Below are 18,571 nucleotides of genomic sequence, written 5' to 3'. Positions count from 1 at the left end.
GTCCAGTAACAGTCTAGTATAGCTCTTCCTCAACCACTTTGAGGGCTAAAGAGGTCATCTGTGACCACTTGGGGAGCTGGCAACACATGTTGTCATTTATTCATTAGACTGTGTTTCCAGTAAAGTACACAAAGCTTTCTGAGGCAAAGGATAATTTTCCAAATTTTATGCTCAACTGTGTATTCTATCTAAGTTAAACAATAAAGTCTTGAGATTTTATAACAAAAACTTACGGTTCTTTTTGAAACTGGGAAACTGTGATTCTGTTTTTCTATTCTACTGTGATTTCAATATAGCTGAGTGAAAGACCCATTGCAAGTGTTAACACCGAACATTTCTGGGGAAACTGACCTTTGACCCGGACGTCACTGTACCGCTGAAAGTGGTGGTATGCAGCTTTCCAGGGGTTCCGATAGTGACGGAGCAAGGTAATGGGAGGTCTTGGACGCACTGGGACATACCTCACACCTTCTTCATCTATTCAAGAGAAGAAAAAGAAGACATTAAATAGCTTACTATCTATTTGCAACAATCTTCCTGGTATAATTCCTGCAGGTAAGCCGTAAGTGAAACCTGGCTATGTAAACAGCCTCAGGGATGGACCCCTGACTTAAGTGGGAAGCTTCTCGTGACAAAATTTAGCTCAAGTGAGCATTACCGATATACTCCTTGGGAGGAGACTTGCGCTTCTCTGCCTTCACCAGAAGACTCTTGGCAGTGGACTTCTCATCATCAGTGCTGTTTGTCTCCATCATGTCCCCTTCTTCTGTTGAAATCACGTGCTGCTGCTTCCGAGGCTTTTTCCTTGGCGAAGCACCGGGTGGTAGGTCACTTGTAGGCATGGACAGGTTGTTAGCCAGCAATGCAAGAGACGGAGACACACTGTTGGTAGCCAGGGGGGGAACTGCTGTCATAGGAAAAAGGGTGCACACATGCATGAGAGCCCAAACACAGTGGAAAGTGTCACTTGATTTCCATCAATGAGAAAGATGAGGAAGACAGGAAAAAGAGCTAACATTTATGGAGTCTTCCGACATGCCCAGCACTATGCTAAGCACTCCAACTGTGGCAGAGGCTGCCCACTGCTTTCTAATACCTCACATCTTCACCTCCCTTAGCACAAGCACCCCTCACTTTGAAATGGGCACACTGTCACTTGGCTGGAAGACCATATTTACTAGTCTCCCTTACAGTTCATTGTGGCCTTTTGAAATGAAAATACAAGTGCTCTGTAGCACTCTTAAGAAGTTTCCTTAAAAGAAAGAAGGCATGACCCACTCCTCGTCTTTTCCTGTGACCCTGGAACTCAGATGGCATAGCTGGAGTTCCAGCAGCTATCTTAAATCAAGAGCATGAGGGTCAAATGCTAGGGGTGATAGGAGCCTGGATCCCTAATGATTTTATGGAGTCCACATACCATGCCTGGACTGTCTGCCTCAGGATTCGCTTCAAGGGAGACAATAAAACTTTACATGTTCAAGCCACTGTTTTTCAAGCCTTTGAGCATGGATTTCTAGGAGATAACCCATTAACTGATATAATCTTAAAAGTAATCTGAGCAAGTAGGCATTATATTATGCCCCAATTTAAAGATGAGAAAACGTGGCACAAATCACGCAAGTAGAAGTGGGACAGCTGGGAGCTGACGGGGGCAGTCTGGCTTTGGAGCCTGGACTACTTAACTGCCACAGTCCCCTGCCCCCAGATGAGCAGCATTCTCAGTACAATGTTAACATCATTTGTTTGGGCCTGTATGGATCATGTGTCTGGGGACACGCAAACCACGAGAAAACTTCACCTCAACTCTTCTATACCATATATCCTTGGCCTATCCTTTCCCTCCGCCCTTCCTCAGTCACCCACTCCCAACAGTCATACCCTTCACTCTGTCATCACACCTCAATTTCTAGCATCTGACTTTCCAGCCCAAAGATAGCCCAGCTATCTTTCTAGGTCACTTCTCCTAGTAACTTGCCTCCAATAATTCCTAGACCCCATTAGGAACTATTATCCGTTAATCATACCACTTATTTGCTGTCACTCATCCCTCAAATGTCCACTCTCTCCTATCACTGGGTTTTAATTCTCCCATTAATTTTATTCACTTTATTCGTTTATTGTCCTTTCTTTTGCTTCACTGTACTCACTGAGCAAAAAGCACAACAGGCTAAATCCAGCTCTCCAACTAGTTTGCACCTGTGCAGCTGAGTGTAGCCAGAGAAAAACACACAGCAACGGGCACAGGTGTCCTGTTAGCATGCTTGCTGACCTCGAGCAGGCCCTTGCTGCTGGACGATCCTCCCGCATCTGCCAAGTCCATTCACCCTCAACACCTCCTATATCACCCCTACCCTCAGCTATGACCCTGCTTTCTATCTTACTGGAAAATATAGAAATAATCAGAAGGAAATGTCCATAAATTCCCACCAGCTATACGTACTTACATGCATCGTGACCAGGCACTTCCTTTCTCTCTGTGATTTCAGCAGACACAGATTCCTTCACATACACAATAGGTCCCACCCACTCTCACCTCCTCAGACATCGCTTCAGGAATTCATCTCTTTTTCCTGCATCATCACTTCTTTCCCCTCTACTGGATCACTCCCATTAACATACAAAACTCATTTGTCCTGTCTTAAAAATAACTTCCTCTTGGCATCATTTCCCTTCAGATATTGCCCTTCCTTTTTCTAGCGCTTTATAACAAACTCCTCAAGTGCTGTTTATACTCCCTGTCTCTAAGTTGTTTCCCAGCTTTCTCTTGAACCCACTCCCCATCATGCTGTGGCCAATATCATTACGTGGAAACTGCTCTTCTCGAGATCTGCATGACCTTCATACTGCTAAATCCAATGGTCCTGCTCAGTTCTTACCTTACTTGATCTCTCACCAGTCATGACCCTTGTCCTGGCTTTCTAGGACATCATACTCTACGCTTTCTCCCTCTCACTCTGGCCCCTCCACTTAGTCTCCTGTGCTAGCTTCGGCCTCCTCTCCCTCCTCAAAATGGTGCAGTGCCGCAGGGCTCAGTTCACAGCTGCTTCTGTTTTTTATCCTGCGCTCATTCCTCAGATGATCTTATCCATTAAGATCTAACTTAATGGATAAGATTAAAAACTAACTCCTGATCTCTCCCTACACAATGGAGCCCCCCCGCCGCACCCTCCCCTACCTCAACTGCCAGCAACTCTATGCTTCCATACACTAAGGCCAAAAACTTTATAGTTGCCTCTGATGCCATTCCTCACACACAACATTCCATCTTAATAAAGAAATCCTCTCAGTTCTACTTCAATAATATATCTAGACTCTCACCACTTCATACTACTGGTACTGCTACTACCCTGGCTGAAACCTTCACTAGTCCCTGCAATTAATGCAGCAGGCTCTAAACACATCTCCCTAATTCCACCCTTGTTCCCAGTCTTTTTCCCACAGAGCAGCCAAAGTGGTCTGTTAAAAATGGAAGTGAGCTCAAGTCTCTCTTCTGCTCGGAACCCTCTGATAGCTCCCACCTCCCTCAGCAAAGCCGAAGGCCTTACAGTGGCCCACAGGCTCTCACAGTCTTGACCCTGTTTCTCTGACCTTGTCCAACCCGCTCCCCTCATTTACTGAGCTCCATCTGCTGTTGCCTCTGCTATTCTTTGAGCACATCAGGCTTTTACATTTACTGCTCTCCCGGTCTGAAATGACCTTCTTCCAGATATCCTCGTGGCCAGCATTTCATCTCTTTAATGTCTCTGCTCAAAGATCATTTCCTCAGTAAGGCCTTTCCTTTAAAGCATTCTTAAAAATCACAGCTCCAGCCCTAACTTTTCCTTATATTTTGTCTCTACTTCATTTTACCGTCTGTTGCCCTTGCGAGAAGGTAAGTTCCAAGAGGATGGAGTTGTGCTTGTTTTGTACAAGGTTGTATCATCAGTGCCTGGCGCAGAGCCCTACAGGACAAAGGCCGGTGCAGAGCCCTACAGTTTGAGGAAGGACTACTGCCAACTTCCTAGTACCGAGAGGTTAACAGGAAGTATCCAGTACGTTGAAAGAGCAGATGAACAGCAAAAGTGAGACCATTTCCTTTCCCCTCCAGGGTTATCCACAGTACCTTTCAACGGAAGTGCTGAGGCTAAATATGGGTGCCATAGAAGGATATTTCCTGGCATAATAAAATGAAAATAAATAAGCAAATAAATACACAGCAGGTTTAAAAACTGTAGACATAGCATGACCACACCTCATAACTGAACAGACGGCATGGGAGATGGGGGCCTTCATGCCGAATGGTTAAGAGGGTAATACTGGGTAACTATGGGACAAACTGACTTGTTTTCCACTTTGGCTTTCTCTGTATTTTATAAATTTCATACACTGAATGTTACTTTTGTAGTCAGGAAAATAAGATTACACGTAAGTTATTAAAATAACAGAAAACCAACCAAACAAAAAGAAAACCTTTAAAGTGACCTGCCTTTTACAAACTAGAAGTTTAGAGTTGAGAAGAGGGAGGGGGTGATGGTAGTTTTGGGATTTTACTAATCACAAATAAATTTATCAAGACACTACTTTCTACAACACAAATCTTACTTTACTGCATACACAAGGCAACAAAAATTGGCAGGGAACACACTGTAAACTAATCAGCACTTAGCTATGATTGTACTGTGAACCCCTTTTCCATGGCAATATTTTCTTAATGAATACAAGAAGCTATGTTCAAAGATATTCTTGGGGAAATAATAATCTTTTTCAAGATTTTGGTGAGAAAATTAACTAGAAAAGGGTAGCAATATGGTTTTAGTTTTCAAAAGAAGCGCAATGCTTTCTTCTATTTATTAAAAACTAATGAAATACAAATTTCAAATGGGCATCAAGGCATCAGACTTCCTGGCTGAGGGTCACACGAGAGTTTGGACTCTGAGGAGAGTTAGGAAAAGGGGAAGAAGCAACTGCCAGCAAAGAGCATACTGTGAATGAACTTACCAGAAACTGGCCTCATGATGTCCACTGGTTCCACTTCTTCTTTAACTTTTATCTCAGGTACAGGAGGGCCCAAAACGGAGGAGAGACTGCTGCCCACAGCCACTGGCGGTGGAGGGGCAGTGGCAATGGTGGTGATGGGTGGAGTGACGGGAACTGCTCCAGGAATGGTCGGAAGGGCAACCGCTGGTTGTGACGGGGGGCTAGCTGCTGCAATCATAGTTGGAATGGCTGGTGGAGGCTGCTGAGCGGTGGGTGGGACTGCAACGGTGGGCTGATCATTATTTTGATTGGATATGGTCTCCATAGACACAGTGACTGGAGTGGCCATCGATACGTGGATCTCTGACTTGGGTTTGGCACTGAAACACAAAAGCAAACACAGAAAGTTGCCTTAACCTGCATCATCTCAGAAGGTGAATATTTGTCCAATTCTTTTTGTACAACACACAGCACAACTAAAACTCTATTCCTTGATTTTAAAAGTTGAACTTTAGGGTAACTTTTAAAGGGAATTCAAGTTTCAGAACCATCCCCATCGTTATTATAGGCAGTAAAAAAATTAATTTAGAAAACGAAGAACACTTTAAAGAAATCAAAGTCACATCACTGAAAGACAACCAATTTTCATTACATTAGTGTATTTTTCCCTCCAAGAATTCATTATTGCGTATGTTGCCTTAGGAGGTTTTTTTTTTAATAACAACTACACTCACACTTCATATGTCATTTGTAAACCTACTTCTTATAAAACAGGAAACTCATGCACATGGAAAAGATCGAAAAGAATACAAATTGAGAATAACTTCCCTCCACTTCGAACACCCAGCCCTCTGCCCAGGGTCACCACAACATTCCGGTATGTTTTACCAGAAATACTTCAGACATCTAAAGTAACTACAAATACAGTCTTCAAAAATGTATATTCTATTTTTTTTCAGTTTTATAAGAAGTCATTTGTCATTACAAATTCTTCTCAAACATTTTTTTAAGTAAAGTATTTCATTTGATAGCTGTAAAGCTTTACTGATTTATATTACTGCTGCTGAAAATTTATATACTACTGCTGCAAATTCAGAATATCAAAAGTAACACAAGACAATACCCCTCAAGTTCAAGGCCCCAAGCAACAGGACTTATATAGGCAAAAAATTCAATATTGACCAAAACCTCACATCATATACAAAAATGAACTTAACAAGGATCATAAATCTAAACGTAAAAATGTAAAACTATAAAACTTTTATGACTGGAGTTCTTAGACATGATACCAAAAGCACAAAAAACTGATAAATCGGGCTTCATCAAAATTAAAAACTTTTGGGCTTCCCTGGTGGTGCAGTGGTTGAGAGTCCGCCTGCTGATGCAGGGGACATGGGTTCGTGCCCCGGTCTGGGAGGATCCCACATGTCGCGGAGCGGCTGGGCCCATGAGCCATGGCCGCTGAGCCTGCGCGTCTGGAGCCTCTGCTCCGCAACGGGAGAGGCCACAACAGTGAGAGGTCCGTGTATCACAAAAATAAAAAAATAAAAACTTTTGCTTTGCTAAAGACCATTTTGGGAGATTGAAAAGACAAGGCAGAGACTGAAAAATATATCTGCAAAGCACATACTGCATATATCTGAGAATATTATGCTAAGTAAAATAAGCCAATCACAAAAATACAGTCGGCCCTCTACACCCACAGGCTCCACATCTGCAGATTCAACGAGCAGTGAATGGAAAATATTTAGGGACAAAAAATTCCAGAAAGTTCCAAAAAGCAAAACGTGAACTTGGTGCATGCTGGCTACTATTTACACAGCATTTACACTGTATTAGGTATTATAAGTAATCTGGAGATGCGTAGGTTACATGAAAATACTATGCCATTTTATATAAGGGACTTGAACTTCCATGGATTTTGATATATGCAGGGGCGCAGGTCATGGAACCAATGCCCCGAGAGGGTACCGAGGGGTGACCATACTGTAGGACTCCATTTATGTGTGCTACCTAGAGTAGTCAAATTCACTGAAAAAGAAAGCAGAACGGTGGTTTCCAGGGGTTGAAATGAGAGACAATGGGGAGTTGCTGTAAAACGGGTATACAGCTGCAGTTTTGCAAGATGAAAAATATCTGGAGATTGGTTGCACAGCACTGGGAATATGCTTACTACCGCTGAAATATACACTTAAGATGGTTAAAAAAACAAAAACAAAACACATATCTAATAAAGGAGTTACATGTAAAAAATATAAAGAAGTCTGTAAACTCAACACTAAGAAAACAAATAATCCCATTAAAAATGGGCACAACACATGAATAATGAACAATTTGCTAAAGAAAATATTCAGAAGGCTAATAAGCACACAAGAAAATGTTCAACACTATTAGCCATTAGAGACATGCAAAGAAAGCTTCGATGATACACGACCACACACATATCAGAATGGTGAAAATATAATACCCTATGATACCAAGTGCAGGAAAGAATGTGGAGCAACTATTTCTACAAAAAACCTTCTAGGGCTTCCCTGGTGGCGCAGTGGGTGAGAATCCGCCTGCCAGTGCAGGGGACACAGGCTCGAGCCCTGGGCCGGGAAGATCCCACATGCCATAGAGTAACTAAGCCCGTGCACCACAACTACTGAGCCTGCGCTCTAGAGCCTACAAACCACAGCGACTGAGCCCACATGCCACAACTACTGAAGCCCACGTGCCTAGAGCCTGGCTCCACAACAAGAGAAGCCACCGCAATGAGAAGCCCACACACCGCAATGAAGAGCTGCCCCCGCTCGCCGCAGCTAGAGAAAGCCTGCGTGCAGCAACGAAGACCCAACACAGCCAAAAATAAATAAATAAAATTAAAAAACAAACAAAACCTTCTAACACTAATAAATGAGTTTAGCAGGGTTGTATAATAAAAGGATCTCCTATGTTGCAGGTATGAATTTTAAATGGTCCAGTTACCCTGTAAAACAGTTTGGAGGTTTCTTATAAAACTAAAAATATACATGTACAATGCAACTCAGCAACTGCACTCTTGGGATTTTTATCCTACAGAAATGAAAATGGGTGGAAAATGTGGTCTACCCAGAGCACTGTACATGAATGTTTACAGCAGCTTTATTTGTAATAGCCCCAAACTAGAAACAACCCCAATGTACTTCATTGAGTGAACAGATAAACAGATTGTGCTACATCCATATGATAGAACAGTGCTCAACCAAAACAGTACTACAGTGCTACCACTTGGCATAGACTCTCAAAAGTACTATGCCAAGTGAAAATAAGCTATATAATTATATATATAATTATGCGATTCCATTTACATAAAACTCTCAATATGACAAAATTATAGTGATGAAGAACAGCTGAATGGCAAGGCGTTAGGGTTGGGGGAAGGGTGTGACTGTAAATGAGGGAATGTCTCTGTTGTAATGAAACAATTCCATAGTCTGATTGTAACAGTGGTTATACAAATCTATTCATGTGATAAAATTTCAAAGTAGTATATACCAAAGGAAAAAAAAAGGACATTATAAAAATTGGTGATATTCTAATGAGGTCTGTAGTTAAGTCAACAGTATTGTACCAATGCCAGTCTTTTCATTTCAAAAATGTACTAGAGTCATGTAAGATGTAATGATTTGGGGAAGCTGGAAAAAGGGTACACGGGAAATTTCTGTACTACTTTTCCAACTTCTTGTGAGTCTTAAATTATTTCAAGATAAGCATTTTAAAAAATAAGGGTGGTGTAGAGGTAAGGATTATTCTGGAATTAAAGACAATTAAAAGATAAAATAGGGCTTCCCTGGTGGCACAGTAAGAATCCGCCTGCCAATGCAGGGGACACGGGTTCGAGCCCTGGTCTGGAAGATCCCACATGTTGCAGAGCAACTAAGCCTGTGCACCACAACTATTGAGCCTGCGCTCTAGAGCCCGTGAGCCCCAACTACTGAAGCCCACGTGCCTAGAGCCCGTGATCCGCAACAAGAGAAGCCTGTACACTGCAACAAAGAGTAGCCCTCACTCGCTGCAACTAGAGAAAGCCCATGCACAGCAACGAAGACCCAACACGACCGAAAAAAAAAAAAAAGAGAGATAAAATAACCAGAGACATCAGCAAAAATATATGAAACTTCGGATCTCTGAAAATCCCCTTTCATAAAAGCAACAAAAAACTGGCAAAAAAAAAAAGAAGAAAGTCAGAAACAACTTTTTCAGAACTCCTAGAAATTAACCAAAGGCTTTCAACAATCTGGCAAAACTATTCAAGAAAATAGGCTGAATCTTGGTAAGAACAGTAAACTTTGTGGCGTTTTAACTTGCACTGTTTCCATTCTTCCATTTCCAGCTCCACAGTAGACTTATCAGCCAACAGCCCACACTGACAGTGAAAACCAGCAGCCTTGCAGCTACCAGAGGGGTCAGAGCCACTACAAACCCTCTTTACCAAAGAATTACCATTATATGACCTGTCTGCTTGTTCCCATTTGCAAGGCTGTCTTATTTGACTTGACTTGGAGCTTGTCAGTGCAAACGACCTTTTCCCAAGGTGTGTTTTTGGAAAATATTAGAGGCAATCGATCAGTTTCCCAGCTGACTGAGAGGATGATAACAGTTGAAGCAAACAATAAGCTACCCAAAAAGCGTGAAAGGAAAAACTGGAGAATGAAATCTCCATAGGAGATTTGAACAGCTCTGACATATTTCTGGCAGTCTAGGAAGCAACACGCACATGTAGGGCTGTGTGCATACCCAGGGCTAAGCACACGCCCAGGGAAGAACTGAGAAGGCCCTAAGTCTCCCCTCTGGCTGACTGTGAGGCTCTGCGCAAGCAGGAAGAGAGGGCTTAGGCAGAGCTGTCAACTGCCTGCCTAAGTGTTGACAGGGTACCCAAGACACACACAGAGCTCTCTGGCAAACACATGGAGACTTATTGGTTCCAGGCATTGAAGAAAATCTGTTCTTTCATTAGCTGACTACAAAGTTAACCAAGTAGATTTCAGTGGCTGCATTAGACAAAGATATAGATTTTAAAGAATTAGTTCAGAAAAGTCACGAAACAACTACAACTACAAGGAACAGCAACAAACCTGGGGAGGGGTGGGAGTCTGATGTTCAGAGTTGCCACATTATATTGGTTGCCTAGAGAGCAACCAATGCGGACTGGAGGGATGTTACCAAGAACAAATGACACAGAGGTCTATAGGTCCACCTTTATTCAGAGCTTTTCTATAGGTTTGGTGGAGAGTTTGAAATGAACTCGTGGCTGGCAGGGAAAACCTAAGCAAACATGAATAGTAGCCTTGTAGTATTGTATTATGTGACTTCTTTTAAAATTCAATTTTTATATCTATTTTGTTAGCGTCTGGATTTACTTTCTAAATCTACTGTTTTCTAAGATTTCAACTTTTCTTAATGTTTTGTTTTGAATTAGTATTCACGTTTCGAAAGATGTATCGAGAAGTCTCCTTCCTCTAACCTACCCACTACCATCTCTACACAACACCCATCTATTTCAGTATTTCAGTGAATCTAAGTTGCCAACACTATACAATACACCAATATTTTGTGAACAACTTAAAAATACACTATTTAATGACAGGATATTAACATGCAGTCAATTTAAAGTTATATATTGATTTCAGAGATGTTGACATGTATATGTTTGATCTTACTTGTATCACAGCATGTTCTGTATGGTTTTTGTTTTGTTTCTTTTAAAATTTTTGTTCACTTTTTTCATTTCCACCCTCTATGCCTACACTGTTTTTTAACTGTACTTCATTCTGTGATGGTTTCTTCTAGATCTTTACTGAATTCTGTCCACTCACGTATCATCTCTTTATGTTTTCTCATTTATTCTTGGGAGTCTTTGTATTTCATCCTTGTGTTCTGTTTCATAAAAGTGGTGGCTATTTTGTTAAGTAATTTCTATTCACAGTCAAATATTCTGTTATAAATTTCATCTGTTCCCTGTAAATGTTTTTCTGGTGAGTGTTCTCAGTGAACAAACTAGTATATTTTGTTGCTTTTTTCCTACTTTTTAAACTTATTTTCCCATCAATCCTTCTGTTATTACTCGTCGGTAAATGAGTTGGGCTATTCCAAGAAACAGCCATTTACGTGAGACTCCTTGGGCGTGGGAGGGTAGGAAAACTGCTCTTTCAGCTGGTTGCTTTTCACAATCCAAATACTCTCTTCTTTCAGGTGCCACAGAAACAGACTGCCAACTGCAAAAAAAGGCCAGCCTGGGTGCCTGTATGGGGCCCACCCCACAGCTTCTCTGAACCATACTAAGCCCAGGAAAGAGTCTACAACAGCCCCTCCTCACCCAAGTTTCTGCACGTTTTTCTCACAAGGGATAAACTTTTGTATTGATACATCACAGTGTGCTCTTCACCTTCATGAACTACTTTTTTTCTACCACTTTAAAAATAACTCCATATGCTACTTTGTTTAAAAAAAAAATCTTAAACAACTGAAAATAAGTGTATTACGTTTGCAAATTTAATATCTGGTGTTGGCAAGAATGTGCAGGAAATGGGAACACATAGCTTGTAAGCATGTAAAAAGGTAGAGTGATTGGAAATCAGAATTTAAACTGCACGTTTACTTTGACCCATCAATGCTACTTCCAGAAATCTATCCCTGAGAAATGTCTGCAACGAGGCTCAATGATAGATAATGAGATTCACTGTAGTAATGTTTATTACAGTGATAAATGGAAATAACTTAAATGTTCATTAATTGAGGACTTAATTATGGCACCAGCCTATCTGGGAACAGCACACAGTACAGGAATACAGTCTCCTTTTCTGGTTTTGTACTTTCCTGACCTCTAAAGATGGTTATGTCCTAAGGTGTGGTCCTTGTACCACTTCTCTATTTATACTCACTGTCAATGGGAGCTTTTCCACTCTCAAGGTGTTAAAGCATACATACAACATACCTTAGAGATAATGCAGGCTTGGCTCCAGATCACTGCAATAAAATGAATATCGCAATAAAGAGAATCACACAAATTTTTTGGTTGTTCAGTGCATGTAAAAGTTATGTTTACACTACACTGTAGTCTATTAAGTGTGTAACAGCATTATGCCTGAAAAAACACAATATACATGCCTTAATTGTAAAAAATACTTTTTTGCTATAAAAAGCTAACCATCATCTGAGCCTTCAGGGAATCACAGCAGTGACATCAGAAATCACTGATTACAGATCACTATAGCGGATATAACAATAATGAAAAAGTTTGAAATACGGTGAAAATTACCAAAATGTGACATAGACACACAAAGTGGGCAAATGCTGGAAAAAAAAAAAAAAGGCACTGATAGAGTTGCTTGATGTAGGCCTGCCATAAACCTGCAATTTGTAAAAAATGCCGTATCTGTGAAGCACCATAAAACAAGGTATGCCAGTATCTGCTTTAATTCCCAAATCTTAATCAGCAGCATGGACCTCCATCTTCAATTCCAGAATTGTATATACTTCAGAAATATATACCCAGCTACGCACGTGACATCTCCACTTGGGTGTGTTTAACCACTTGGATATCTCAAAATAAAATATCTAAAAGTAACTCCTGATTTCCCCCTTGCTATTTCTCACTTCAGAAAGGCTAATTCCTTATCTGTAGTTGCTCAGGCAAAAATTGGTAGCTATCATTGCCTCCTTCCCTTTCTCTCCACTCAGAAAATTCTGACAGCTGTACCTTCAATACATATTGAGAATCTGAACTCTTCTGAAGACTTTTACTACCTCCATGCTGGTCCAAGCCATTAAGAGAGTCTAAGGTTTTATCATCTCCTACTTGGTCTCACTGCTTCCACTCTTGTCTTCTTTCAGTTGATTCTCAGCACAGCAGCCAGAGCAATCCTTTTAGAAGTAAGTCAAATCATGTCACTCCTATGCCTTAGCCCTCGGATGGCACTCCCGTCTCACTCAAAATAAAATCCAAAGGATTTTGAATGGCCCACAAAGCCCTGTATATGTAATCTGGCTCTCATTGTTATCTCTGAACCATTTTGTACAACCCTGCCCCTCATTCTAGGCTGCTCTCCCTTGCTGCTCCTTGGTTATTCCTCATATACAGACAGTGCTTACTTCGCACAACACTGATATGTGTGACTTTCACATACATACGTGTAACTGTATTCCCCCAGTCCCCCACCAACACTGTTCGAATTTCAGTTACTACAGTATAATTATTAACTGTGAGTAACTTCATAAAGTGCAAACTTTGCTACTAGCTCTTTGGTCCACAAATCACTCTGTAACTTACAGACATGCACATCGCACATCACTTCTTTCGAAGTATGTCGTTGACTGGTTGATTACTGCACATCTACTTCTCAGTTCATGCAGACAGCGAAGTGTGTAGTTGTGCTGTCTAGTTTCCTAGTGATAAATCCAGGTGAAATTTTACAAAAATGAACGACTGAAAGAGAACTGGCCAACAGCGATGAAAATGCAGAAAAAAATGTGATAAATCTAGAAGTAAAATGGGATGTGATTAGAAGATCTGAAAATGCCAACAGCAAAGATAATTTAGGATGAGACCTAGGCTTGTATGAAGCTATGGCTTGGACCACACTGAGAAAGTCCAATGAATATAAAAAAGGTGGTAAAGTCATTTTACTGTAAGCCACTATAGTGAAATGGAGTATTTACCTCCATTCTGGATTGAAGACTAAAAAAACCCCACAACAACCCAATCACTCAGACCAAAGTGTTGAATTAACTGCCACATTGAAAGAAGATGGAAATTACAGGGAGGATTAAAAAAACCAAAAAACCAAAGCCTTTTACAGCCAATAAAGGCTGGATTCATTTTTTCAATAGTCAGCATTAATTTGATTAATGTAAGCTATCTGGTGAAACTGCTAGCACAGATAAAGATGCTGCTGTGGAATGTGCACCCAGATTCCAAGGATTAGTTAAGGAAGATGGTTTGATAAAAGGATAAAGATGTCCCTGGAAGTGATGCTGGCAACAACCTCACATTAAAGGAACTTCTGGAAATAATTTACAACACTGAAAAGACAAAGGACAGGGACTTCACTGGTGGCACAGTGGTTAAGAATCCGCCTGCCGGACTTCCCTGATGGAGTAGTGGTTAAGAATCCATCTGCCAATGCAGGGGACAAGGGTTTGAGCCCTGGTCCGGCAAGACCTCACAGGCCGTGGAGCAACTAAGCCCATGCGCCACAACTACTGAGTCCCGTGTGTCACAGCTACTGAAGCCCACGCACCTAGAGCCCGTGCTCCGCAACGAGAGAAGCCACCGTAATGAGAAACCTGCGCACCACAACGAAGAGTAGCCCCCACTCGCCGCAACTAGAGAAAGCCTGCGCACAGCAACGAAGACCCAACACAGCCAAAAAATAATAAATAAATAAATAAATTCTTAAAAAAAAAAATCCGCCTGCCAATGCGGGGGACACGGGTTTGATCCCTGGTCTGGGAAGACCCCACACGTCGTGGAGCAACTAAGCCCATGTGCCACAACTACTGAAGCCCACACTCACAGTAATGAAGACCCAATGCAGCCAAAAGAAAAAAAAGATAGGATAAAATGTCAGGGCAGACCCAAACTTAGAAAGGAGTATGACAATTCACCGAAGCACAGAAGGACTCTTGCGCTGTATCATAAGTTATTCAATGTGAATAAGGGAAACATTGTTCCAACTACAGTCGTCGCTCAATACCCACCCCCGCAGATACCAAAATCCATGGATACCTGTGGATGCTCGAGATGTGGAACCCTTAGATACGGAGGGCCAACTGTACTCTTGATTAGCTTTTATTTATTTATTCTTTTTTGGCTATGCTGCGCAGCTTGTGGGATCTTTGTTCCCAACCAGGGTTTGAACCTGGGCCCTCAGCAGTGAAAGCGTGGAGCCCCAACCCCTGGACTGCCAGGGAATTCCCACTTGATTAGCTTTTAGAAAGAAATAAAACACTTTAATTCTCAGCGTTTCTGATGTTCAAATTACAGTGTACTAAGTAAATTTTAGTTTTACTATGTTTTTCATTTCCCTATATATTTTAACTGACAGTTAAGAGAGTTTTTGATATGTTCACAAATGTTTTTAAGGTCACAGAACAATTATAAATAACCATGCACAGTTTCCGTTTATGTGGTTATTTGCACATTCCTGCACTAATGTACAAAGTGGTGACTGCAAATACTCCTACCTCAAAGTCTTAGTCCCTGCTCTTTCCTCTGCCTGACACAGTCTGACATCAGGGAGCATGTGGCTTATTCCTCCATGCTCTTAAAGCCTCTGCTCAGAGAGGCCTTTCTATAAGTCATCACCCCTTCCTCCCATCACTTATATTCCATTTACACTGTTTTCTTTTTCTTCACATATTTATTATTTCTCTACACTCACTAGATAGTACGCTTAAGGAGAATGGACACTTTCAGTCACTCTTATATCCCCAGATTCTAAAATGATACTTGGCACACACATGGCATTCATACATTTTTTTTTGAAGTTTTATGAAGAAGTAGATATAAATATATTAACACGGTAAGCTATTACAGATATAAGTATAAAATGCAGTATATAAAACAATCAACAAAATCCTGTTTTTAAGAATCTATCAATCTATCTACACGTGTATGTAGAAAAAGATGTGGAAAGATGCTTAACAAAACTTTAACCAATCAATGTTACTCTGGGGGAGTGCGACTGGAGGGGGGGTGGAGAATAGGACGATTTTCTCTTTATACCTTAAATATTTTTATATTGTCTCATTTTCTTTTCCAAAATATTACTTTTAGAATCAAGGAGATAAAGAGTAAAGAAAACGGAATGCATTAAGTATTGTCACGATGCCATTTTCGATAGCAACAATAACTGGGTGTTTACTGTCAGGCAGGCTCTGTTCTAAGTGGTTTCAATACACAAGGAGCCTATGAGGCAGGTGCTGTAAGCATGCCCACTTCATAAATGAGGTAAATAATGGTCAGAGAGGCTGAGAAGCGTGTCCAGATCTCATAGCTAGAAAACGGTTCTTTCAGATGCACACACTAGTGGTTCTTTGTAGAGGCAAATGATGTGAAGTCTGAGACATGTATTAGACTTTTCTGTCCTCAATGATGTGCTCACCCTGCAGGCCTAGGCGACCCAGACGTACTCCGCATAGAGCTCTCCACTCGAGGGCTAGCCACTTCAGGAGGCTGAGGAGGAATGAGGGTTTTCCGAACTGCCATTCTGAAAGAGTAAAGAGACAAACCCAGACGGCATTAAAGGATAAGAACGACACATTTGCTAAGTGTACCTATGGCTGGGTATTTTTTAATGGATTTTCAAATTTTACCAAAATAATGAAGGCAGATTATTTAAAAAACCAAATAGTACTAAAACGCTTTTAATAACGTACAGCAGATCCCTTCCCCCTGCCTCCCCACTTCCTGCCTGTCTCTCTTCAGGAAGCAACCATTGCGACTCTTTTACCTGCTTCTTCTACCTTCTACCTACATATCTCCTTTGTACTTAATATTAAAATTTAGGGACTTCCCTGGTGGTGCAGTGGTTAAGGATCCGCCTGCCAATGCAGGGGACACGGGTTCAATCCCCGATGCCGCAGAGCAACTAAGCCCATGTGCCACAAGTACTGAGTCTGCTCTAGAGCCCACGAGCCACAACTACTGAGCCCACACGCCACAACTACTGACGCCCTCATACCTAGAGCCTGTGCTCTGCAACGAGAAGTCACCACGATGAGAGGGCCGCACACCGCAATGAAGAGTAGCCCCCCCTCACCACTAGAGAAAGTCCACACGCAGCAATGAAGACCCAACACAGCCCAAAAAAATAAATACATAAAACATAAATAAATAATAAAAAAATTTAAAAATAAAATAACATTTAAATCTGTTTAGCAGTTACAATCATTATTGTACCTATGTATTTATATTGACCTGAGGAACTGAGTGAAAACAGTTGATCAAGGTAGCTAGTGATCAACTGTGTCACGCAGTAGAGAGGCCACACGTGGCTCCGACTGACCACTAACTACTGGAGCTTAGCAATGTGGAAGTCATAAGTGATCTTGACACGTTTAGTTTTGGCGGAGTGGTGCAAGCTAATGCTAGAAGAGTCCGTCTGAGACGAAACGGCTAGAACATACCACTTTGCAATGCCTAACTGTGAATGGATCCAGACACTGATCGTAAGACTGCTAACATCTCAAAAAGGTTGACTTCCACACAGCATACTTCTCCTGATAAAAAGACTAAACCACCAACTTAGGAAGGAGTCTTGCCAAAAGGGGAGAAAAAGTGAAGTTCACCAAGCCTTTAGATTCAAGTAACAACTCAGAGAAAATGTGGAGGAGAGAATAACAAGTGAAACCAGGCAATGGGGGCAGGGGGTTGGATTGTGTTCCCTAATATGACCCATCCGAGTCCTAACCCCTGCTACTCGCGAATGTAAAAAAAATAGGGTCTTTGCCAACGTAATTAAGTAGATAAGATCATTCTAGACTTAGGGCAGGTCCTAAATCCAATGATCGGTATCTTTTCAACAGAAAGGAGAGGGAGATTTGAGACACACAGACACAGAGGGAAGGCCATGTGGATATGGAAGTAGAGATTGGAGTGGTGCATCCGCAGGCCAAGCAACACAAAGGACCGCCAAGAGCCACCAGAAGCTGGAAGAAGGGCACGGCGTGGATCCTCCCTCAGAGTGTTCAGAAGGAACCAACCCTGCCGACATGTTGATTTCAGACTTCCAGTCATCAGAGCTGCGAGAATAAACTTTTGTTGTTTTAAGCCACCAAACTTGTGGTAATTTGTTATAGCAGCCCTAGGGAACTAACAGAATGGGGATGCAATCGACAAATTCAGGGAGAGAGTTGGGAAGGGAGAGGAAAACTCTACAGGACAAAAGACCAAGTTTCTTCAACAGACAAACTGCAAGGAAAAAAGAAATGGAGGTAACATATATTAGAAGAGTCTTAATAGACATACCGACCAATCGTAATGTGTGTACCTTATCAGAATACAGACTCAAATAAATAATATAACAAAACAAAATTTGTGACATTTGAGATCACTGGAAGTTTGAACAATGACTAAATATTTGATAACATTATGGGGTTATAACATTTTTTTAAAGTATGTATTTCAATAAACACATGCTGAAATATATACAAGTATATACAAACAAAATGATGTGTTCCCTATGATTTGCTTCAAAATAATATGGTGGAAAGTGGTGGAAAGGCATACAGATAAAACATGAACTGATAAGTTAATAACTGAAGTTGAATGATGGGTATAAATTCAGATGTTCAAATCTGTATTATGTTTAAACCTTCCACAATAAAAAGTAAGAAATAAACAAAAAAGCAAGACCACTCAATCCCCCATCCCTCAGTACAAACAAGCCCTCCAAACCCCTAAAGAGATACACTACTATAAACCCACAGAATGACCAAACTTAAAAAAGAGAGTGCCAAATAACAAGCGTCGATGATGAGGAAGGCAAGGACCCCACTGCTGGTGAGAGTGTAAATGGGTACAAACACCTGGACAAACTGCTGGCGTTACCTGCTGGAGCTGAAAATGAGCACAGCCCACAGCCCAGCA

General features: G+C 41.3%; 1 protein-coding gene across 6 annotated transcripts in view; it reads right to left on the bottom strand.

Moving 5' to 3' along the window:
* SAP130 (Sin3A associated protein 130) overlaps positions 1-18,571 on the bottom strand; it is a 75,437-nt gene that overhangs the window by 20,332 nt on the left and 36,534 nt on the right. For all 6 annotated transcript variants that reach the window (XM_027082494.1, XM_027082495.1, XM_027082496.1 and 3 more), the window contains 4 exons: positions 16,086-16,190; positions 4,978-5,336; positions 659-907; positions 352-477 (listed from right to left, as the gene is read on the bottom strand). In XM_027082494.1, coding sequence (XP_026938295.1) covers positions 352-477; positions 659-907; positions 4,978-5,336; positions 16,086-16,190 — 839 coding nt within the window. The remainder of the gene's footprint in view (positions 1-351; positions 478-658; positions 908-4,977; positions 5,337-16,085; positions 16,191-18,571) is intronic.

Source organism: Aethalodelphis obliquidens, unplaced genomic scaffold, assembly GCF_003676395.1.
Source record: "Aethalodelphis obliquidens isolate GAN/ISIS:26980383/991018 unplaced genomic scaffold, ASM367639v1 scaffold47, whole genome shotgun sequence".
NCBI classification, from domain to species: domain Eukaryota; kingdom Metazoa; phylum Chordata; class Mammalia; order Artiodactyla; family Delphinidae; genus Aethalodelphis; species Aethalodelphis obliquidens.
This window is presented reverse-complemented; position numbering and strand designations above follow the sequence as displayed.